Source organism: Taudactylus pleione, unplaced genomic scaffold (genome assembly GCF_031769625.1).
Source record: "Taudactylus pleione unplaced genomic scaffold, aTauple2 ptg000386l, whole genome shotgun sequence".
NCBI classification, from domain to species: Eukaryota; Metazoa; Chordata; class Amphibia; order Anura; family Myobatrachidae; genus Taudactylus; species Taudactylus pleione.
Window position 1 is genome coordinate 19619417 of NW_028284787.1, and position 25999 is coordinate 19645415.

A 25999-nucleotide genomic window follows, 5' to 3' on the forward strand; every position below is an offset into this window, starting at 1 on the left:
AAAACAAAGGAGCAAGTGACAACCAGTGTCAGCTGCACAGCTATTCTGAAGCCCCAAGCCTCTAAAAACATATGATATAATAAATTGTCCCAAAGTTAGAAGCCCTTGCCCCATCTATTTCTACGGTCTGGTCTCTCTGTGAGGGTTTCATGTTATGGTGCTATTCACTGCAGGAGGATTCAAGTTTATAAAATGAATAAAGAAAAGACAAATCACTTGCCCTTTGATCAAGAGCCCAGTCAGTAAGTTAAGACAAATGTGAGTGAATTGTCATGGGAAATGAATGGGTAACACATTTAAATATTTATTAGGAACAGTATTAGAACAATGCTATGAATATACTTTAATTATATTAATCCATACTCGTATTATTCCATTACAAAAAAATACACTGCATTACACATGGTCAGTAATCAACTGTAACTTGATTGATGTCAATGGAAAGCTGTACTGTTACAACACATAAAATAACATCTTGTGCTGGGCATACACTATACAATTATCTGTCAGATATCTGGCTGGTTGGAATGAAAACCTGGTAATGTATGGGAGCAAATAACAATCAACCATTTGCTCACAAACACTGGAAAACAGACAAAAATGGTAATTCAGAACACTCAAATTTAACCAATTGTTTGTTGTCCGTTTCCAGTGTTTAAGACCATATGATCGACTGTCATTTGCTCCCATACATTACCAGGTTTTTATTCCAACCAGCCAGATTGGACAGATAATTGTATAGTGTATGCCCAGCATTACAGATGGAATTTTAAAATAATCAGTATCTTTTTCTAAAATAATCAGATTATTTTATACCCTCACCTTGTACAGGTAATTCTAAATGAATTCTAAGCAGGATTGAATGTTTCTTGGCACCATAACAGCAATTATAGATTCATTCCCAGCTGCCTCTATCAGAATTTTAACTGAACCATGTATTCAAGAATCACTGAAACTAAACAAATGGAGAATCTACTGTACTTGTCTGATTTCATTGAATGTTTGATAGCCAATTCTTGCTCTACCTCCTCCATATTTTATCTATTCAAGCATTTATTTTATACTTTATGAAACTTTAGAGATAATCATAATTGTGTTCAACATACAGTACTTTTAACCATGGTTGCACTGAAACACTGTGATGTTTATAATTTCAATCACATTTGAAGCTACTTTTTAAACAGATCTTATATTGTGATAATAAAAATAGCATTACAATTTCTAGTTCTTTTTATTATTACAAAGGCAGTCACTCTGTAATACCGGACAATTAACTAGGCAAAAAAGCTCTACCATGTCAAACTGTATTAATATACATAGAACAATAAAAAATACAAATCCATTATGTACAAAACAAGTGATAAAAGGTACAAAAAATGCCAAGAATATTATTTCATTTAAATATGCTTAAAGTGTAATAAAGAATTGGCCACTGAAAACAGCTTTTTTGTCAATAAGCTTGTATTAGATACATCTAGGTTCTTTCTGGTAAAATTATTTCAGTCCTTAAAATAGAGTTCCCAAGGACGGGAATTGGGAAACACTAACAGCTCATGTTTCTCAGCTTTCCACAGAGAATCACAAGTGAAGTAATTCCACCTGTGCATCTTTTAAAATATGTCAGTCAGTTATGAATGTACCTGTGCTTAAGCATGGCGTATGGAAAACATGCACTGCTAGGGTTCCCTGTAGACTGGACTTAAGAAACACTTTTAATATATGCTAGCAATACACATTACTTTGTATGTGAAAGCTTTTGTTGTTGTTGTTGAAGAGGTGATGACATAAAAACACTAAACAAAACTATCTTTGAGTTGTGTAAAACTATAAAACGAAAAAACAATAGTGGTCCTTCACTACAGAGAAAATGCATGTTCATTTGGTGACCAATACTGCACTTTCATGGACTTCTGCCAGTCATATTTGTACAAATAGTAAATTGCTACTGAAAGTAGACATTTGTATCAATCAATAGAGATTGATACAAAGTTTAGGTTAATGGTGTTCAATCCACTTTGAAAAGCTATTTTATACACAAAGACTTCCTTGGTTTGAAGGCTGCAAGATCAATAAAAGGTACAAAAAAAGGCCACCACTTTTAAGATTAATAACAATGACGTCAAGAAGTCTATTCAACATGAAGCTGCTTGCTTCTTTTCTTGAAGATTTTCCTTGAATTGCCTAGGAAATAATAAAGAGAAATACTTACAGATTTCCAAACAACTCTCTTTGATTATGGCATTTTCAATATTATTACATATGTAAAATAGATGCAAGTATAAGACCAAAAATATTACTTTTAAAGATGATAAACATTCAAGAATGTATAACAATGTTTATCAGAATAATAACATTCAAAGACCTTTAACTCAACCTAGTTATTAGTCATTAAAACAGTTCGTATAGGCTCCACGCTGACATAATTTAAACACTTTGGTTATTTGTAATACAAGCAAAGTTACCAAAGTGGGTTGGGTGAGCACTCTGCAATGGAGAATTGACTCACTCTGAATGTGAATCTGCAGAATGTGTGCCTTATAACAAATAATACAGATAGGTAATGTAATAGAAGGTAATCTGCAGCATATGTGCCTTATGCTTAAATAGTTTGTGTTTCACTTTAAATTACCTAGTAAAACGTGCCTAGTAAAACCTTTATTAGGTAATTTAAAGTGAACACAAACGATTTAAATATAAGGCACGCATTCTGCAGATTACCTTCTCTTATACCTAAAATACCTAGATTGAGCCTACTGTTAAAGTGCGCACATAATTCCACAAAGCAGAGCACTCAACCACCCCACTTTGATTATTTGTCAAAGAGGCTGGACACATTTGTAGATTGAGCAGCATGTCCCCATAGTTACAGCACTTTAGTGTGCAGGTCCATATTACTTTAAATGTCTGTTGCTTGTATTACAGTTTGGGTCTCTATGAAATATGGAGATCAATTTAAATGCAACTTTATAGTTCTATTACTTGAATCGCCTCAAAGACACAATACACTATGAGTGACAGGAAAAGTAAAAAATGTGTTTAAGTCAGTCTCACACAGACTCATTTAGACTCAGATAATTAACGTTCCATCATCATTGCTCTGGCATGGAGACAGCTGATCCGAAAATCAGCTGTCTCCCCGAAGTGTTTCATTGCTCCTTTCGGAGTAGTGAGACAAGTGCGCATGTCTGACCTACAGGTCACGCATGCGCACAAGAGCCACAACATCCAGCGGAAGGACCCAGACAGGGGCAGAGAGAATCCGAAAGGGATCATATCAGAGAGTTATTCTCAGAATTTTTTTTAAAAGTCATCTATACTCACTAAGTACAATAACTAGACAGCTGGCTTACTGTTGTATTTGCACTGGCCAAGGAGTTGTTGATGGAGTCGGTACTGCAGAAGTTGGACTCACTAGCATTGCACTGTAAATATTAGAAGCAACAACAAGTATACAAAGTAGTATAGGTCCAATGATTGCTCCTTCTAGTCCCAGGTAGTAAGCACCTCCTGCCACTGCCAGGCCCGTCAAATAAGGATGACTACCACTATATTAGGAGAAAAATATTAAGGCAAAAAGTAAAGGTAAAGTATGAAAGAAAATCCAGTTTGCTGCATAAACTGTAGTTGTAACATTAAAATACACTCCTGGCTAATTATGGAGCAATCTGTACAGACTTACAGATGTGTCCTTGCTCATCTAGCCTTAATACACCATGCAGCGCGATATGCCTGGCGAGAGTTAGTCGCCAAGTCCCGTGCAACTCTGCTAGCATTGCAATATGATGCGACTAGGACGCACCAGGAAACTGTGCTGATCAAATTTGATATGCGACACTTGTATATCTGTGTGCGACTGAGACTGTAAACGGAACTTGGCATGGAAAAAAGCAGCAGCCACTACATTGCAGCACTTCGCATGCTGATTCAGAGACACAGTCGCACACAGATATACAAGTGTTACATATCAAATGAATCAGCACAGTCTCCTCCTGGTGCATACTAGTTGCATCGCATTGCGACAGACGCATTTTCTGCAAAAAAGATGCCCACCACTAGCAGAATCTCACAGGACCAGGCGCTGAGAAGGACTGTTTGGTGCGACTGCAGCAGAGACAAGCGAGAACATATCTGTATGCCACATTTTACTGCAAGGTAACATTGATGTAATTAAGTGCCAGATAAACCATCCAACATGATTTTAAAATTATTTTTATTAAGTGTATTTTTGCAAAAAGTTTAAAAAGTATTTTTTCCTTTTTTTTTTTTTTATAAATAAGGCAAAACAACTTTGTGGTAATTCCTATTCCATGCGAAGGATGCAAGTTCCCGTTGCAATGGCGTTAAAACAGACCGGCACCTCGCACCCTTCGTGGCCTGCTCCGAGCCCTATGGGGCTGCGAGCACTTTTAAGCGAATCCGGGTTGCTGACAAGCACGCCCATTGTCACGATTACTCGCACCCGTGAGAACATCGCATGGAATAGGAATGACCCCTATATCTTCAATTGAAATATAATACAAACAATAATCAACAAAAGTTTACATAGTCCAGTATTGGCAGTATTATATCATATAATCACAAATATTATTACCGTTGATTGGCAAGGTGCCACAGTGCTCTGTAATGCCAAACAGTGGTAAACAGGACATACATAACACTGGGACATGCAAGGTAGGCAAATCAAAAGCAAACATGAAAACAAAGGAAGGGAGTGCTCTGCTCACAAGAGAAGGCCCCCATACATCAGAGATGGATTGCAGCAGTCGTGCAATTTGCAATCAATTGTGTATAAAAATCTGCAATGTATGGGCTTCACAGCGGACAGCAGAGGAGGAGGAGTCAGGCTTTGGCGCCCTGTATTCAGTTGCAGATGCAGTGCAGTAATTTCTCCCCTACAGTACGCAGATGTAACACTACTGTCCTGACTGAGGCTCAAATACCGATGGCTGCTCTCCCTAGGAGCTCAGTCTTTATGACCCAGCAGAGTGAAACCAGGGCTCCTATTTTAGATCCTGGACTGAACATAAGACAGTATCCTGCATTCTGCTACTTAGGACTGCCTTGGTTATTTAAAAGAACATTCCTGTCGGTACCACTGTGCTGCCTGGAGCTCCAGCTGTAAATGGAGCTGAGATTCTTGCAAGTTTGTTCATTGGTGAACACAGTGAGCTAAATGTGCTTTAAATTGTACAGAATTTGAGAATATATCAATCTTGACAATAATTAAAAAAATACAGGGACTAAAGTTTAAATCCACAACAGACCTTTCCCTATTCTTTTCTACCTCCCACTTTCTGTCCATCAATCTCTGTTACCTGTAAGGGGCTCAATTATTAAAAATTGCATTTGCAATTAAATCTGGGTGCAATATTAGTGCCCTTGATCGCATTGCAGGATGCAATCATAGCGTCTGAATGTAACAAACTGCACTGGCAGGGACAGGGGCTCCAGAAGGAGCCCGTCCCTGCGATATGTCTCTGCCGGGGTTCCTGCGCATGCGCAGTCTACAGACCGCATATGTGTGGTGTCCATTGCCAGGGGAGGGTTCCTGTAGAACCCTTTCCCGGAAATTTGTGCGATGTGTAGCATTTCAGATGGTGTTAGCTGCGGGGCCCAAGTGCTTGGTAATCTGTGAAATCTATGGGGTTTGCGGAAATGGAAAGACGGCAGCAGTTCATCGGAGATAGTTGCTGCGATCCCTCCATAAAACATTCGAGGGACCCTAAATATTTGCACCCAACCGGATTGTGGTATAATAATAAAGGAAGACCTTAGTATAAAGTTATTAGCTAGCTAGTGTGTTCACACAAAGTTTGACATCATTATTCAGAAATAGGTTTGTACTGTAGCCAGAGGAGTGTTGTGGAACCATGGCGCTGGAGAACGTGCATGTCATTGCGCCTCCCCCCCTTCCTTGTACTCAACTGCGCCAGTGAGGTATGGCAAGAATTTATTTATTATCGGTTATTTATATAGTGCACATATATTCTGCAGCACTTTACAGAGAATATTTGCCCATTCACATCAGTCCCTGCCTCAATGGAGCTTACAATCTACATTCCCTACCACATGCTCACACTCTATGGGTAAGTTTGTTAGGAGCCAATTAACCTACCAGTATATTTTTGTAGTGTGGGAGATAACCGGAGCACCCGGGAGAAACCCATGCAAGCACAGGGAGAATATACAAACTCCACACAGTTAGGGCCGTAGTGGGTATAGAACCAAAGACCTCAGAGCTGTGAGGCAGTAATGCTAACCATTACACAGTCTGTGTGCAGGGGAATACTGAAATGGAAAAAAACAGCAAACAGTGACAGTATCACGCTGGGCATTTAGGTCCCATTGGGGAAATAGAATGCCTTGGTGATACACTATCTGACATTAAGGGGTAGCTCCTTTGGCACTGCTTTATTTATGTATAGCACCTGGGATCTGACTTTTATCTCATTTGAATCATTGCTATAAGTCAATAGAGCAGAATGTATTATATATTCTGATAATTTAACTTACATTGACAGAACACATGTGCTAGAGTGAGATTCCACAGGGTGCACAGGTTATTACTGCAGATACTGCCCCAAGCAGCTATCACTGGAGTGGAGACACCTATGGGAAGCTCCATTCACAGCTATGCTCCTACTTTGCAAATATATACATTGCACCTATATTGTGAGTACAACTATGCATGTTCTGTCTACCACCATTATTTCAGGTCTTATACAGTATTTTTTAAAATACCTTTCAAATAACACTTTGTGGTTATGCCTGGGAACATCTCATTACTTTACATAGCAAAGCAGTGACTTTTTTTTAAACTTATGCCTGCCAATAAGAAAAGGAGAGGAGATGGGTGGTGACAGAAGCCAATAAGAAAAGGAGAAGGGAGAGGAAAGTGCCGATCAGTGAGGGGAGGTGACAGGGGCCAATAAGAAAGGAGAGGGGCAAAGCTGATCAGAGAGGGGTGGTGACAGAAGCCAATAAGAAAGGAGTGCACAGGGGCAAAGAGCCGATCCCATGGTAGATAGGGGAGGGAATTAAAGAGGTGAGAAGTGAATGTAATCAATCTGACAGGAAAGGGGAGGTGACAGAAGATGATCACAGAGGAGGGAGGGCCGAAGGGGAGGCAATCTGGGCAGCTTGAGGGAGCATGAAATGTAGAAACGGATCTCAGATCTGTAATTTATTTAGGATGTAGAGCAAATGAACCGAGATAACAGGCGGCCATCATACTGTGCAATGCCCCATGAATTCTGGAAACCTGAATGGCGACCTCTGTCCATTTTTGGCACCTGAAACTCGCTACTCCCCTGACTGTAGCTAATTTTCCTCTGTTATGCTTAACCATTGTGCAGGCAAGTGTTTGGGAAAATATTTTCTTGGATTGACAAATAAAAAAAAAGCACTAGACATGGAGCATCAAAATTTTTATTGTAATGCCATGCTGAAAAACCATCAGATTTGTGGACTTTAATAACGGGCTATTCCTTCAAGTTGTGATTTCTGCACAGATTTGTGAGGAATGACATGAGTTTTGTGAATTTAATATAAATTAAGACATTTCTAATATTTAATTATATTGGGGTTGAGACTAGTTATTCAGATTGGTATAATACTGTAGCTATGATTCGCTCTTTACTTTTCTAAAGGTGCGTATCCACTAGCAGACATAGAAACGACTGCACGATTATGACATCACAGTCTGTGATGTACTTACACTGAACGTTCAGTTGTTCAGTGTAGTCATATCAATCATCCCCGAACATGGGCAACCTGACGTTATCATCAGGTTGACCAGCATGTTCGGGCGATGATAGATGTCTAAAACGACCAGCAGGCACGCACATCGCTGGTCGTTTTCGACGTTTACATGCACAATTTGCGAACAATTAACAAGCGATTGAACGATAATGATGTCATTACCATTCAATCTGCCTGTTTAATCGTTAAGTGAATATGCACCTTTACCGCTAGTGTGAAGGCAAATGGGTCTCTCTCTGATAACATTTCAAAAAGGACCAGGCAAGGCTGGCCTCTGTCATCTCTGGTCTTTAAACTGGCTACACAGCCAATAGTAGTGGCAAGGGTAGAGGATCAGAATCTGAAGGCACAGTGGAGGTGAGTGACTAGCATTATATATGGGAAGCACACTCTGCTATTGTAATCTGAACTAGCAGTCTCCGGGGGAGGAAACACCTCCCTCTTAGACTGCCTGTTCGGCGGTGATTAGCATGGATCACTTCTAATGGCAAGTCACTCCTAGGCAGTCTCTGTGGGTGGCAGAATTTAAATTCTAACTAGGAAAAAAAACACCGCTTCCTAGGAGTGTTTATTATATCCTCCTATAAATATTTGGAGAATTTTACACAACTGACTGCTAGAATGTCAGATCTTAATACTGTATATTGAGAAAATATCTTCTATTGTAGCTAGGGAGGATGATTGTGATATGAATCTGGGTTAGTGAAAGTGGAGAAGTTGGTGAAACATATGATTGTTATAAGGGATTACACATTATATTTCATTTTAAAATGTCAAAATTAACTTTTACTTTGACCATAATTTGGACTGGTGTTGAAACTCCAAAAATCAATGAACTTGACACACCCATTACATTTACAGTACTCCACAATAAAGCCATTCTATTCTACAAGTCTCCCTCATCCTCAGTTCATTATCAGAGGATATTTGCCTACTTTAATCCATAGACAAATCAGGGAAGTATTTACAGACAGAAAAAGAAGAAAACAGCATCACCATACAGAGTGCAGCCAATGGTCCCAGAGCTAATGGACACATACAAACTAGAGAAATGTATCAATCAAAATCTACCTGTAATGCAATATTCATACTGTATATCACAAAGCAAATCTGTATACCCTGGTATACACATTGGATTTATTCCGTATGGTAAGCTGTTGATTTTTTGGTTATATTTAGCTTTGTTGTATGTTCTACATCTGTTCTCTATGCAGGTATATTGTATACTGTTATCCATTCCACATTTACTTTTGGCAAACATTTTTTCTGAGAGATGGGATTTTTTGTAGGTTCTACTTACATTATGACCAAAGCGACAACTGGAACTTTTTGGTCATATAATTAAAATGCGGTTATCATTTTTCTTTATAGATGCCTTTCTAAATTGGCGGATACTTAAATGGTCATCCAGGCATGCACAATTCTACCTGTCTGGGATTATTTATTATTCATGTTTTGAGTCTATTGATGCATCATGCTTAATTTTTGTTAACGTTATGCTTATATGTACAGTGATGCTTGAAACTTTGTGAAACCTTCAGAATTTTAAACATTTCTGCTGAAATTTGTACACAATCTGTGACTGTTGGTGTCCAAACTCTTTTGGTTCTCTTTATCTACTTTTAGGACTTGTGTGAAAATCTGAGGTAGTTTTAGGCCAAATTTCAGCAGAAATTTAGAAAATTCGGAGGGTTCACAAAGTTTGAAGCACCACTGTATATGAGGCTCTTTTTATTTTTATGTTCTTTACACATTTTTGCTATAATGACCTAGCAAACCCCGGTCACGATGCACCAACGTGATGATAAACTTCCAGTTTTTCCCGAAAGTAACTGCCACTGGATGCAGTCTGCCAGGTCTGAGTGCTGGCTCATCTTTTTAAGTTCCCTAAGTGCCGATGACAACTGTGGAATTTTTATATATACACAGTACTGTGTAAGAGTTTTAGGCAGGTGTGAAAAAAATGCTGCAATATAAGAATGCTTTAAAAAATAGATGTGTTCATAGTTTATTTTTATCAATTAACAAAATGCAAAGTGAATACACAGAAGAGAAATCTAAATCAAATCAATATTTGGTGTGACCACCCTTTGCCTTCAAATTAGCATAAATTCTTAAATTTTTCTAGGTACACTTCCACACAGTTTTTGAAGGAACTCGGCAGGAAGGTTGTTCCAAACATCTTGGAGAACTAACCACAGGTCTTCTGTGGATGTAGGCTTGCTCAAATCTTTTCAATGTTTTCATGTAAACCCAAACAGACTCGATGCTGAAATCAGGGCCCTGTGGGGGCCATATCATCACTTCCAGGACTCCTTGTTCCTCTTTACGCTAAAGATAAATCTTAATGACGTTGGCTGTATGTTTGGGGTCGTCGTCCTGCTCCAGAATAATTTGGAGCCAATCAAATGCCTCTCTGATGGTATTGCATGATGGATAAGTACCTGCCTGTATTTCTCAGCATTGAGGACACCATTAATCCTGACAAATCCACAACTCTGTTTGCTGAAATCCAGCCCAAACTTGCAAGGAACCTCCAACATGCTTCACTGTTGCCTGCAGACACTCATTGTACAGCTCTCCAGCCCTTGTGCTGTGCTACGGAGCATATTCTACAGCAGCATACTGAACACTAGCACTTTGGTGCTGGGTCATTTACTTACACATGCATGTCTAATTGCTGTGCCTGTTTGTCCAGGCATCTGTCTGTGTACGTTGAAGTGCAGTGTCTGTTACAATTAAAAGGCACGGTCTCACAGTGAACCTGCCTATTGTGTGTCCTATTTACTATGACCTTGTTACATTTGGTGGCCCATACGGGGGAGGTGTGCTGTTGGGTCATAGCACAGATGTCAGATTCCTCAAGCGTGGCAAATGGAACATCCCGGTATATGAGTACGGCTGGTGAGCCATAAAAATCGCAGTCGTATCAAGAACCCTGTATAAATTGCCGTGAACTGTGGGAAAATCTGTTGTGCATATGGGAGAAGATCGTGTTTCTTTCCTTTACCTTACTGCAGTGCCTAATTCATGGTTTACTGAACAACATTAACTACTGCATTGCTGAAGAAGAAAGGGCAGTACTTTCCTTTTCCTTAATATGGTGCTTGAGATATGTTATGCTGAACATGGTTAAATATTACGCTGCTGGAGGAGGGAACAGTGTTTGTTTGGGAAGTTATGAAAGTAATCTCCACACTTATATACTTATTGTTGGAAAAAACGGACTTATTTGAAAGCCCCTAAACTCTTGCATAAACCTCCAGAAGTTAGAATGGAGGTGGTATTTTCACACCATGACAAATTTGTTGGCCTCTCATCAGAGGAACAAATGTTACAGCTGATGACCCAGTCAGTGGAAGTGACAGGTGCAGGGCGTCTAAATAAAATGTCTGCCTCAGACGACCTAGAGGCATATTTATTGATATTTGAGAGGGTGGCACAAAGTTTAAAGTGAACAGCCGCTTCTTGGGCTAATAAACTTGTCCCCTATCTCACTGGCAAGGCACACAAAGCATATGCTGATTTGTCCTCCACCGATGCGGAGAATTATGACCTGGTCAAAAGTGCCATTCTGGCCTGGTCAGGACTCACTCCAGCTGGGTAGACGCAGTGCTTCCACGAGTGGGCCCTACTACCAGGGGTCCTGATTCGGAAGCAAGTTGCAGAACTCGGCAGACAGGGGCGAAGTTGGCTCCAGCTGGAGGTCCACACTGCTGCACAGAATGTGGAGTCAGTAGTTGTCGGCCAGTGCATAAGGACCCTAGGTCGAAGTATGCAAGGCTGTTTGGTACACACCGATCCTCAAAAACTGGTGTGGTTGGCTATAGTACTGGAGCAGTATGAAAACTCAGGAAATGACAAAAATGCCAGCAAAGAGACCAGGGAATGTGTGTCCCGTTAAGTTGGCACCCCACTGGCCTGTGCCCCCGTCTACACCCACTATTTGCAGAGACCCCAACGGAGACTCCATGGTCATCTGCTATGAGTGCAGAGAGCCAGGTCACGTAAGGCAGGCCTGTCCAAAAAAATCAGAGCCTATGGACTGTGGTGTGGCCAACACGGGCGCTATGCACCCAGCCTTTTGTACTATGGTACCTCTGGACTCCAGATCCCCATTAATGAGCTACCTGGTTGATCCTGCCAGTAGCATATGCTTGTCTCCAAGATTAAGCCATGCACGTGTAAGTACACACGGCCGGTACAGTGAAACTGCGAATGGCTCATTAAATCAGTTATGGTTCCTGTTTTGCTTGGTGGTCGATAACTACCGGCTATAATAGATTCAGGAAGTGAGCTAACCCTGATTTCAGAGGCTGTCCTACCCAGGCCAGCAGAAAAAGTGCCAGGGTTAGTTGAGGTGCTTTATGTACATGGGTCCACAGAAAACTTTTCCTATGTACAAGTGAAGTCTCACCCTAAAGGGGCGAACTTATGAGATAGTAGCCGCGGTTGGGCCCAAGCTCCCTTACCGCTTATATTGTGGCACAGTTTCCAAGGGTTTACTGAGCTCTTGAAAGAACCTCAGATACAGTACTCTCCAAGGCCCTACATCACAAAGTGGAGACGGGTGTATCAAAACGACCAGTCCTCTTTGGAGAAGAAACTCCTGAGCAACCAGTGCCGGGCAATGATACTTTTACCCCGTATTGAAGTACTCTCCCGAATTATATAGATCTGCGAAGCGTTCCCTGGGTTGAACAAAATAAAGCTGCCCTTAAGAATGTTATACCCAACCCAGGTGAGGCCAAGGGTTTGCTGAAAACCACCTTCGCTCTGGTTCCTGAGCACCTTTCTAGTTCACCGAGACCTTCGGCTGTCCCACTTGCAGATACATTGTCAGCAGAAAAACGAGAAGAAGCAGAGCTCTTGGTCCGCAACAACCAGGATGTTTTCTCCTCTGCCAGGATGCACTACCTTGGTGGAGCACAACATAAATACACCTGATGGGGTGGTTATAAAGCAATGAACATATCGCATTCCTGAGGTGCGGCATCAAGCAGTCCGGCAAGAGGTGAAGAAGATGCTTCACCTTAGGGTCATTGAAGAGTCCGGGAGTGATTGGTCAAGTCCTATTGTCCTAGTTCCCAAGCCTACGGGGGGTAATACGTTTCTGTAACGACTTTAGATGTCTGAATCAAGTTTCCCGGTTTGACGCATACCCGCTACCTTGGGTGGAAGAACTTCGTGGAAAATTTGGTGAGTAGCCGGTATCTTACGGCCCTATACCTCACGAAGGGGTATTCGCAAATTCCCCTAAGCGAGACCGCCAAGGAGAAGACTGCCTTCTTGACATCTGATGGCCTGTATCCTTTTGGCCTTCAAGGTGCACCAGCGACATTCCAGGCCGCTATGGTTCACCTACCAAGGCCACACCAGGGGTACACAATAGCCTATTTAGAAGACATTGTTATATATACTGAAGATTGGGAAACACACTTGCACAAAGTCCAAAAAGTGCTAAACAACTTAAGACAGAACAGGTTTACGGCTAATCCAGCCAAGTGTACCATTGGACTTTCAGAGGCAAATTACCTCTGGTATGTGATCAGCAAGGTACAAGTGAGACCCCAACTACGGAAAGTGGAGCTGGCCAAGACCACCAAATAACAAATAAAGACTTTCCTTGGGCTGTTGGGCTATTACCGCTGTTTCATTCCACATTTTGCCTCCAGATCTTTACGGTTGACTAAAATCCTTAAGAAAGCTCAGCCGGAAATAATCCTCTGGTCCAAAACAGCTAAGGCAGCATGGGAAGAAAGGAGGACGGCCCTGTATTCCTACAGGGACCTGATTTCCAGAAACCCTTTATCCTGCAAACTGATGACTCCATGACAGGCTTGGGAGCTGTTTTCTCACAGTCCATTGCAGGTGAAGAGAAGCAGATTCTCTACTTGAGTAGGAAACTGCTGCCATACGAAACAAAGAATGCGATAGTCGAGCTAGAATGTTTGGCGATAAAATGGGCAATAGAAGCCCTAAAGTATTATCTCCTGGGAAGAGAGTTTGTCCTAGTCACAGATCATACACCCTTGAGGTGGATGTACCTCAACAGAGAGGTCAACCCCAGGGTTATGCATTGGATCTTGACCATTCAAAAATATAAATTTGTCGTCCAACATTGGTCTGGAGCTCAACGCATTGTCCCGGAAGCTTGAAAAAGCTGAATGGTGTCGTCCGTCACAAAGGAAGATGTGTGCTTCCCCAAGCTTGGAAAACTTAAAGGGGGGGATGTGTGGTGAGAGAGGTTGCCTCTCACCTGAATTACCACATTACTGTGAGATCAGCTCCGTCCAAGGGAGACTAAAGCAAAGACTGTGCAGTCTGCAGCACCAGTGGAGGTTTGGAACTCTGGGTTTTCTGGGTTGCACAGGTCCAGCTGGAAGTCATCACTTGATGACAGGAAGGGTTTAAAACCCTCATGCACCCAGTGTTCTGGGCATTGATGTCGAATAGCGAGCAGTGAGTAGGCCAGAGTCTCATTAGTGACAGGGACTTTTCTGAGCTAGCTGTGCTAAGGAGCATAGCAGATTGGGGCTGCATTCTACTGCAGCAGACAGAACACTAGCACTTTGGTGTTGGGTCATTTACTTACACCTGCATGTCTAATTATTGTGCCTGTTTGTCCAGGCTTCTGTCTGTATTTGTTACAAATAAAAGGCACTGTCTCACTGCGAACCTGCCTATCGTGTGTCCTATTTACTACAACTCTGTCACATACATACATATATATATATATATATATATATATATACACACACACACACAGTTTAATGTATTTGATAGGCTGTGGGTGGCTAGGCCTTTCTTGATCTGAAGTTCTCGTGCGTAATTTCCTCTTAGTCCTTCCCATGTACTGTAAACCACAAGGACACTCAGCTATGTATAGGAGACCTATACTGTCACAAGTGATCTATTCCTTGATTTTGTATTCTGTTTTGGTTTGGTTGGACAAAAGTTTTGATACAGTTGGTAGTGTTGTTGCAGGAGCGGCAATAGGAGCAGCACCCACAGAAAAAGAAGCACCCAGGATTTGTGTTGGTCAGTGTTTTCTGTATTAGGCTATGGATATGGTTTTTGTTGAGCTTGGAATTGAGGTCTGGGGCTTTTCTGAAAATAAAAAATAGCCAGGTAAAGCGTTCGCTGATGCAAAATTAATAAATAATATATTAATAAAATCATCAATATTCACTTACCCTTAAATTTATCAAGTTACTATTCACAATCAATTTCTTATCTGTACACAAAACTACTAAACACCCGAATAACGTTTTTTTGCACGGGTAAACTAGCTCTGTCTAAAATGTTCCTCTTCATTCAGGCTGCTGACACACAAACAGCCAATTCTAAACCTTGTTCCTAATACGGACAGCAGCCAGTGTCTATGTATATCCTATTATGATGTGTATCCATGGCAATCACCACTCGTCATCAGCTACGTAAGCGGGTCTCTCCTATTTAAAGAGACCATTTATTCCACAACACGTCCCTGAAGGAGGCTGATAAGCCGCTATGCATCGGACATCCACAAGATCTCTCTCCTCATTATCAATATTCATCCATTATTAGTGATTACTTTACATCAGCTGATCCAGCACCGCGTCCGAACTGTGCACAGCCCACGTGCACACCCCGAACTGCTAACTGACTACATCTTGCAAGTCTCCCCACCAGCCGGAGGGTTGAGCGGCCGGCCGCGTCAACCAGGACCACGTGACCGCAAGGAAGCGTGGGCTCCGGCAGACTGTCTCGTGGCTGGTGATTAAGGTGGACCCATAGCGAGTGTGTAACCAGGCACACATACAACAGGAGGCAACGGGTCTAACATCCTGGACAGCGGAGGATCACGGTACTATACAGGACACCGGGTAAGATTTCGGACCCATGGACACAGGCCGCTGCCCCCCCAAGAGCGCAACTACCACAGACTTTAACACCACTTTGTTTATGCTTGAGACTTTTTGCTTCTATTCAAGACTCTGTTGCAGTATGAGATAAATATATATATATACACATCAGCAAAGAAAAAAAAAAACTGTTTATTTTACATATCAGTCACAGCGGCCATGAGTCCTCAGCCAGGCTCAGGCTGGAATCCCCGGAGGACCCCACTGTCTAAGAGCTCCGCCCACTACTGCAGCTGGGCGAGTCCCAGATTATCATCCGGCGCGGGGGTAGCATATGCCCCCCCCCGGCTGCTAAAATTATGGAGCCACAACAGTTATAGGGCCGCTGGCCAGGCTACATCTTCTGTCTCCCAGTTGGCGGCGCTTCAATTACATGGCCCGCCTTCCCCTCCTATGGTTGGTCGGGAATGAGATGTGGTGACATCATGAGGCGATGTTTGGTCTGTCTCATTCCCGCGGTGTGCTGATGAGCAGGGCAGAGGAACCGATGGCTGCCGCTGCGCTGTGCGCATAGGGAGCGGGAACACAGACAGGAGTGCTCGCCCAACCCCTATGTTCTCTGTCGGCTCCCCCTCCTCTGTCGGTTCTCTATTAGCTGCAGGACCTGCTCACAGTTTGGTATCCGAGGTTAAGGAGCTGGAGGGTTGGAAGACATTGAGGGGTGGGGGTGCTGCTGGGGTGCTATTAGATAATTAGTGCTACGGGGGTGTGGAATTGATAGAATTTATCAAGTTAATAAAAACAAAAACCAACAATGGTGGAGTGGGATGTGGTGTGTTTGGTCAGGTCAGGGACCACTGAAGCTGGGACTGTTGGGCTGTCAAGTTAAATAGAATACATATAAAGTGGGGTGTCTGCAGTGCCTACAGCATAAAGTGGGGATCAGTCAATTCTAGAACAGAGCAATGTAAAAAAAATATTTTTATATATATATATTTCTAATCTGCGTCCCCCCACATTAACCATTGGGACACATGCACAGTGTATCTGACGCCTGTGCAGATTTAAAGCATCTAGTCCTTGCGCCCAATGTTTTACAGCACTTGCATATGAGCCTTTTTATTGCATTAGTGAAACATGATGCATTAGGGATAAGTGATGTGTGACTACAACACATGCACTGAGGTAAACAGGGGTGGTACAGTGAAGTTTTGCCTAGGGCGCCTAAAAACCTAGCACCGGCCCTGCAGGCAGTGGTGAGAGATACGGGAATGGTGGCTATTTAAAGAGGCTCAGGTAAGGTGGTTTATATTGTTATTTCCAGATTCTATAATGCTACTTTTGCTGCACTGATGCTTGGTTGGAGGTCGACTGAAACGTCGACATGCTTTCTGGATTTGCTGTGTAAGCATTAAAAATATATTATATATATATATATATATATATATCTCTATCAAGATTGTTGCCTTTAACTTGCGCTTCAATGATGCAATAACACTAAGAATCCCAATATTCCTACAAGCTGCTCCTCTCTTCAAAAATCTCCATGTTAGAAGGATTATCATAAAACACACCAACAAATAAAAGAGAGGGCGCTAATAATAATTATGACCTCCTACTCTAATCCTAGGTATTTAACTTTAATATAAATTTTGTATAATATAATAATCAATCCTTATTAAAAGTAAAGAAAAGGTTCTTAAGTAATGTTATACAAGGGTATCCCACAGGACTCGATTTCTTCTTTACAATAAAGCGCCATGTGACTTCTTTCAGTTGAAGAAGACCCTCCGGATCTGAGGATGCTCTCAATTGGTATTATTGACCTTAATGGTACTGAAAGAAACAGGCCAATAGAATAATTATTTCATCAATATAGTTCTCCTTTTGGGTTTCATCTGTAAACAAACCCTTGCACCAAAAGACAATAATAAAATTTGTATATTTATTAGAACATAAAAGATTCATAAAATATTTTCAGGTTATACCATAATATTTACTGTGGTGACTGAACAATATACAGCATCGTTTGTGGGTATGATACAAATGTTTTCCGACCTTACACTTCTGTCATTCACACCAGTGGGAAACCAACAAACATGCCAAGTAACCCAACGAGTTTCATTGTTATGAGGACTTCTTCAGGGATAACTTTTTAACAGAACAAAATAAATCAATAAAACATGGGTGTCAGATTAACAGTGAGAGTCAATGATACAGTTCTTATAAACACAGCTGTTCACATATAACACACACTGTAATAGTGATAGGAATAAAACTAATCAATGTATAACATTCTCAATTACATTGATGCATAATTGGTACAATTCACACTCCTTCACTTAAACCAATGTATAATTAATATAATTCACATATGGTCCAAATTTAATCACTCAATTTGTCGTACCATTGCATCTCCATTAGGAAATAACACGGTTAACCGTGCTAAATGCGGTTAATCTTAATTAAGCCATTTCCGGCAATCGGTACAATCATACCTCCTGTGCATTCCACTAGACAACGTGAAACCCTTAGCATGCGTTCCTTTCAGATAGCATAACACGTGACTGCTAACCAGTGGTAATGTGACAAACGTCCTCTTACCTAACCGCCATCCACGTGACAAGCGTCCTCTTAACTAAAACCCGTCAACTTAATTCTGTCATAATACATTGCGTGACAGCACTACCGCCGTCACGTGACTTAAGTCACCTTACCTAGATTCTCCCACAATCACGTGACTTAGGTCACCTTACCTAGACTCCATTCACATTGTAGATAGTCGAGCACTAGAGGGATAACTAATTTAACGGCGGCCATTTTGTTGGAGGGATTAGAGAACTGATTACTTCTTATGACAATGATCATTATATGAGATAATTAATTAAAAACTTCTGAAACATATTTACTAATCAACCTCAAATAGGGACCCATTCATAATATTTGGGGACCCTTGTGTAGAAAACCAATTCCATGCTTAGGATTGGTCCCCTATTAATATTAATAATATTAACCCTTAATTTAAACCCTCCCGACTTAAACCCTTGTTAAATATGCTTATTCATCTACCACTAATGATTCCTTCTTTACCCCTTACTATAAATAAAGCCCAAAGTTGACAATTAAACCTATACTTTTACCCATATTACTGTCAAAATTAATTACTACCCAACACTAAATAATATCCATCTTCGCCACTTTAAATAAATGCACCCCAATATCATTTGGGGTTATATTTACACCCTATAATGTGCCTAAAATATACCCTGTGTTATAGATTCCCCACAATGCTTCTCAATTTTACAATCAGTTTAAAGAACATAATCCCTAAAATACTCATACAGAACATCTCATAATTACAATCAGATAAACGAAACCACATCAATATTCTCATTTAAACCTACAGGTTGTAGTGTATCCAAAGTAAAGATCCAAAAATATTCCCTTTTAGACAATTCAAGTGCTCTACTAACACCTCTTTCATTTACCCGAATATGCTCTAAAGCCATAAAAGTGAAACACTTTTCATTAAACTGATGCACTTCATGAAAGTGTCGAGGTAAACTATGCGTAAGAACTTCATTTTGAATGTTATGCAAATGTTCCTGTATGCAGATCTTTAGGGGCCTTTCGATTTTCCCACATACATCTTACCACAACCACGTTATTCTATATACTACAAACATTGTGTCACATGTGATAACATCTCTGATAGTATACCTTCTACCATATTCTTTATTATCAAGAGCAGCAAATGATTTTCTTTCCATAAACTTACAAAAAATACATCTTCCGCATGGGAAACAACCAGTTCTCTTAACTAGAAAGTTACTATCATTACTGTTTTCTCTTTTCTCCAATCTTAATTTACTTGGAGCCAGTATACTTTTCATGTTAGCTGCCTTTTTATAGATCATTCTTGGTTCTTGGGGGAGAACAGGACCCAGTATAGGTTCTTGTTACAATATAGTCCAATGGTGTTTAGGAATATTCTTTATCTTATTACTTTCCCTAATAAACTGAGTGACAAAAGGTGTAGCTTTCATCTTATCATTCCTAGGGGCAATTTTCTCTTGCAAAAGAACATTCTTATTCAACTTAGAAGCTTTCACCATTGCGTCCATTATTCTCTTTTTATCATAACCTCTTCAAATCTTTCCTTCAGCAGACTAGACTGTTCCCAAAACTGACTATCATCAATATAATTTTTTTGAATTCTCAAAACTTTAGCATATTTTACATTATTGATCAAAGAGGGTAAATAGCAACTGGACGATGGTATAAAGCTATTAGCATCCACTTTTCAGAAGGTTTTAGTTTCTATTTTTCCATTAGAGTTTCCTTCCAAAACTATATCCAAATAATCGATAAACTCCTGTTGTTTAAAAGTGAATTCGTTATAATTTATATAAACCATACATCTCTCTATGCTGGCCAAGACCCCCTTCCAAATAAAAAGGAGATAGTTTATATACCAACAAAATAGAACGATATTATTAATCTGAAAATATGAACTATAAATGTACAGTTACTCCCATTGTCCCATCAAGAGGTTAGCATATGACGGGGCAAATTTGGTGGCCATTGCAGTCCCTTGTCTCTGCACAAAAAACTTATGTTCAAGGATAAAGGCTATACTTTTTAAAATAAAATCCCTTTCTTTATTACAACACTCTACAGAATCCTTTAGTGTCTTTTCTACTGCTTCTATGTCTTTAGAGTGTGGATTTGAAACATATTAGGCCTGTACATCCACTGTAAGCCAGAATTAGGAAGATGACCACGTTATATCATTCATAAATCTTAATAGACTAGTAGAGTTTTTAAGATTTGATTTTAAAACCTTAACAAAAGGTTGCTTTTAGATCTAGACTATGGTATAGGTTCGAAGTTAGGGATCCTATACCCGGATATAATTGGGCAACCCCATGGTCTTTCTTTATTCTTGTGTATTTTTGGGAAATGATAGAACAAAGCTATTTTGGGGTTTTTAATGAACAAAAACAAACTCCTTTTTGCAGATAAGTCCATCCCTATGGGCTGAAGCCAAGAGCTTAAACAGATCCTCTTGATATTTATTTGTGGGACTCTCGACAAGTCTTTCATATGTAGATGGGTCATTCAAAATTACATAGGCCTCTTCTAAATAAGCCACCCTATCTTGTAAGACTACTGCCCCCCCCCCCCTTATCTGCCATTTTAATTACAAGACTATCCTTTTTCAATTGTTTTACGGAGAGTTTTTCTCCAGGTTTTAATTTTCCTAAAGTCATCCCTAACACTCATAGAAAATATCTATATAACTACCCCTTGACTCTACAGGATAGAATTGGGAGGGTAACGACACTAATGGTTCTGAATTAGGTCTATAATCAAGCTTTGGCATCAGATTTTTGAGAAAATGTCTCTGTACTGTTAAATTGCGGACAAACTTATTCAAATTAATAAACAAATCAAATTTATCTACATGAGAATCTAGAGCGAACTGATGTGGAAAGTATTTTTGGGGATACATTAACAATCCCTGTTGTCCGCTTAATCTCTATTCCTTTCTTTCCTAAATTGGGGAGAGGAATGAGAAGAATTTCTTTTCTACATCATTTTTATCTGTTGCCACTCTTACCTATGGCGGTAACGTGATTGACGTTGAGGGTAACTCTCCCATTTGTCATCCTAAAATGAGCATCAGAATTCCCTATTTGTAGGCCACTGTCTCGTGATGTGGAAGATGCCCAATTATGAACTTTCCTATTGTCGTAATCTCTTTTGTCTCTTATAAATTGTATTTGTTTAGTAGACACAATATCACTCAAGTCTCTCCAGTTTGTCCTGAAAATCCTCCACATCTCTTTTGAACCCCTCACTATGTTAAAATTTTGTTGCTAGTTTCTCAAGTTTATTCATATCTTCCTCTATCCTCACTAGATCTTTCTTCCTCTCGGATATTATAAGACCCATTAATTCTGCTGAGCACTTATCTAAAATTTGATACCAGTTAGACAAAAACATCTCATCTTGCGACCCAAAAGTTGGAGCTTTGATTACCTATACCGAGAGGGTTGAGGCTCAGTTTTAGAGAGAATTATTGTGTGGATTTCAGAGAATCCTCTCCATTTGCCCGGTGTGGCACAATTTTAAGTGGTATGTACTCACATATTTTATAAAAATGTTATTGCCTAATGATACGACAAATTGAGTGATTAAATTTGGACCATGTGTGAATTCTATAAATTATACAATGGTTTAAGTGAAGGAGTGCGAATTGTACCAATTATGCATCAATGTAATTGAGAATGTTATACATTGAATAGACTATTACAGTGTGTTATATGTGAACAGCTGTGTTTATAAGAACTGTATCATTGACTCGTACTATTAATCTGATACCCATGTTTTATTTTGTTCAGTTAAAAAGTTACCCCTGAAGAAGTCCTCATAAGGACGAAACGCGTCGGATTACTTACTTGGCACATTTGATGGCTTCCCACCGATGTGAATGACACAAGTGTAAGGTGGGAAAACATTTGTATCATACTCACAAATTATGCTATATCGTGTACAATCACCACAGTAAATATTATGGTATATGCCTGAAAATATTGAAAATATTTTATAAAACTTTTATGTTATAATAAATATACAAACATTATTGGTATATTGATTTATTTTTTGGGTGTCTTTTGGTACGAGGGTTTGTTTACAGCTGAAACCCAAAAGGAGGACTATACTGATTAAATAATTATTCTATTGGCCTGTTTCTTTCGGTACTGTTGAGAGCATCCTCAGATCCGGAGGGTTTTCTTCAACTGAAAGAAGTCACATGGAGTTTTTATTGTAAAGAAGAAATCAAGTCCTGTGGGATACCCTTGTATACCATTAAAAACCTTGTCTTTACTTTTAACAAGGGTTGATTATTATATTATACAAAATGCATATTAAAGTTAAATACCTAGGATTAGAGTAGGTCATTATTATTAGCGCCCTCTCTTTTATTTTCTTGGTATATGTATATATATATATATATATATATATTCCAAAACACAATATAGAGTGCACTAAGATATTCCTCAAATATTTCCCAATGTCATTATGTTTAAATATTGCAAATTAGTCATGGGCCAATATTATATGGAACAGACTTTGAATGATTTTAACTTGAATTCTGCATATACAGTCCTCTATTTTTGAAATTGTGAATTAATTTCGACAATCCCCTAAATGGGTCAATAGAAACACAATGACAGCCAATGCGGTTCATCCTTAAAAGGACTTCATCGGGTATTTCAAAAATGTTTTTTTTTAGTGTAAAACTCACAATATTCGAGCCTGGAGATACTTAAGTGGTTAGTTCGCAGTGACCGAATATCTGGAAAGATTTGACTCAAGACACCAAGTAACTGAAATCACTCAGGACCGATCCTACTGTTGCACCTCTCCATCCGGAATGATTCCAGTTACCAGTTGTTTTTCTATTGACACAATTAGGGGATTGTCATTTTGGCATATTAAAAGGTGGGACAATGTTATTTTATCTGCAAAATTTTCCACTTTTTATTGAATGTACATTTTATACACGATCGACAAATATTTTAATGATATTAATAGTGGCCTTTTGGGGTCTTTCTGGGTGATTCAAGAAATAGTATATATCGCCCTCATTCTGGACTAGCACCCTTCCTTATTGGTTTAAAAGCATGGAGTATGGTAATGTATATGCACACTGTATTAGGCACAATTCTAGGCAAGTCCTACAAGTTATATACTGTAGTGCAACTTTGGTTCATTTTTGGGGCGTGGGTCTCCCTGGATTGTGTTGGCTGATATGTCTCAGGGCACTGCATTATAACACAGTTTCCTTTATAACACATTTTAACCCTTCACTGTGTGTTTAATATATATGTATTTCACTTTTTTATTTTCATTCTTTATATGCAGCTGCTCCTAACTATCTCTTTACAATGTACTTCTCTTACTATGGTGGTGCCCTGGGGCAGCTTAGCTGGGCCAGTTTTTGGGGGTCCTGCGCTCTGGATTTGAACCCTAGTATGTTAGGGACCTACCCAAAAGAGGTTACCTGGATATGGTGGGTAGGCCCATAACATTGGCCATGATTATGCTAAAAACTTCTATTGATTGCAAAATTTTATTGCATTTATATATATTATTAATAATTTGGAGTTGTGCACCTGAGATTTGTCTGTTTCTGTGCCTGCAATTAGTCTCATCAGGTAGCACCTCCCATTATATATATAGTCAGGTTGTGCAGTCCAGAAATCTTTCCCAAAAAATAGTATATGTCTGCGCTGATAAAGATAAGTAGCCAAGAGAATTGATATGAATAAATGAATAACACAGAGTTTAATAATATTAAATAGTTTTTACTGTTGTAAACTCAATTGACTGGTCAATAATAAAATAAACAAAAGACAATCACACAAAATAATCAATCCTTATAAAATTGATAGACATAATGTATAAATATAATCTTAAACTTAAATGTAATAAAAGATCACTGGAGGAGGTGGATCCATAAAATATTTTTGTAGCAAACTTATACAACTCTCAATCCATAGACATCAGCATCTGTATTAAATAGTTTTTGATCTCACCAGGAGTGAAGTGAATTGCTATACAGCCATGGTAGGTTAATGTAACCACATATCCTGCCAGACAATGTCATATGTAATAACTTACAAGTTGCATAATCCACATCCGAGCAGGTGGAAAGATGAATGGGCAGCGGAGGAGGCTCGAATGACCGGAGAGACAAGGTGTAGCGGTTCCTTGGTGATTTAATAGTGCCCGCCGCGTCGCGATCCTAGCCTCTACTCCAGCTGCCGGCTGACGTCCAGCAGGACCACAGGTCTCTCGTCTCGGTATGCTGATGAGTTAGCCGATGCTCAACAGATATGGATGTTTCAAATAGGTCCAAAACACAGTTCTCTGATGCGTTTTGCTCCACAAGTCTGGGGCTTTATCAAAGAGTGATTAAAAAACCCCACATGGACCTCTTTTTAAATGTAAACTGTTCAATCTCATTGATGTATCAATTACATAGATCATTAACACCTGTGTGGGATCCACCTCCTACCTAACCCCCCAGCGAATATAAGAATCCTATATATTCCTCAACAGTTCACAAAGTAATATTAGAGTATATAAAATAACAAACAAGTGACATCCTTATCTTTAATTTATTTTTATATATATATATATATATATATATATATATACACACACACATATACCTTTTAACCTCAATTATTTCATTATTTATATAAACAAAATGAATTCCAAACTCCATCTCATTTAAAAAATATATATGTACAGTCAGGTGCATAAATATTGGGACATTGACAGAATTTTCATATTTTGGCCTCTATTCACCACCACAATGCCTTTGAAATGAAACAAAGATGTGCTTTAACTGCAGACTTTCAGATTTAATATGACGGTAATTACATCCAAATCTGGTGAACGGTGTAGGAATTATAACGGTTTCTATATGTGCCTCCCACTTTTTAAGGGGCCAAAAGTAATGGGACTATCAACTCAAAAGCTATTTCATGGACAGGTGTGGGCTATTCCCTCGTTCTTTCATTATCAATTAAGCAGGTAAAAGGTCTGGAGTTGATTCTAGGTGTGACATTTGCATTTGGAATCAGTTGCTGTCGAATCTCAATATGAGATCCAAAGAGCGGTCACTATCAGTGAAGCAAGCCATCATTAGGCTAAAAAATCAAAACAAACCCATCAGAGAGATAGCAAAAACATTAGGTGTGGCCAAATCAACTGTTTGGAACATTCTTAAAAAGAAAGAACGCGCTGGAGAGCTCAGCAACACCAAAAGACCCGGAAGACCACGGAAAACTGTGGTGGATGACAGAAGAATTATTTCCCTGGTGAAGAAAAACCCCTTCACAAGTTGGCCAAATCAAGAACACTCTCCAGTAGGTAGGTGTATATGTGTCAAAGTCAACAATCAAGAGAAGACTTCACAAGAGTGAATATAGAGGGTTCACCACAAGATGTAAACCATTGGTGAGCCACAAAAACAGGAAGACCAGATTAGAGTTTGCCAAACAACATCTAAAAAAGCCATTACAGTTCTGGAACAACATCCTATGGACAGATGAGACAAAGATCAACTTGTACCAGAGTGATGGGAAAAGAAGAGTATGGAGAAGGAAAGGAACTGCTCACGATCCAAAACATACCACCTCATCAGTGAAGCATGGTGGTGGTAGTGTCATGGCGTGGGCATGTATGGCTGCCAATGGAACTGGTTCCCTTGAATTTATTGATGATGTGACTGCTGACAAAAGCAGCAGAATGAATTCTGAAGTGTTTCGGGCAAAATTATATGCTCATATTCAGTCAAATGCTTCAAA

At 39.7% G+C, this 25999-nt stretch overlaps 1 protein-coding gene across 7 annotated transcripts in view; it reads right to left on the reverse strand.

Annotated features, from left to right (window-relative positions):
* Positions 1–712: 712 nt before the first annotated feature.
* The window catches only part of TMEM245 (transmembrane protein 245), a 267111-nt gene continuing 241824 nt past the window's right edge, over positions 713–25999 (reverse strand). For 3 of the 7 annotated variants that reach the window (XM_088445733.1, XM_088445734.1, XM_088445732.1), the window contains 2 exons: positions 3351–3545; positions 713–2181 (listed from right to left, as the gene is read on the reverse strand). In XM_088445733.1, the coding sequence (XP_088301859.1) occupies positions 2133–2181; positions 3351–3545 (244 nt within the window). In that variant the 3' untranslated portion in view covers positions 713–2132. Of the gene's footprint in view, positions 2182–3321; positions 3546–25999 lie in introns of those variants that run through there. The other 4 variants (XM_088445738.1, XM_088445736.1, XM_088445735.1 and 1 more) reach the window with 3 other exon arrangements.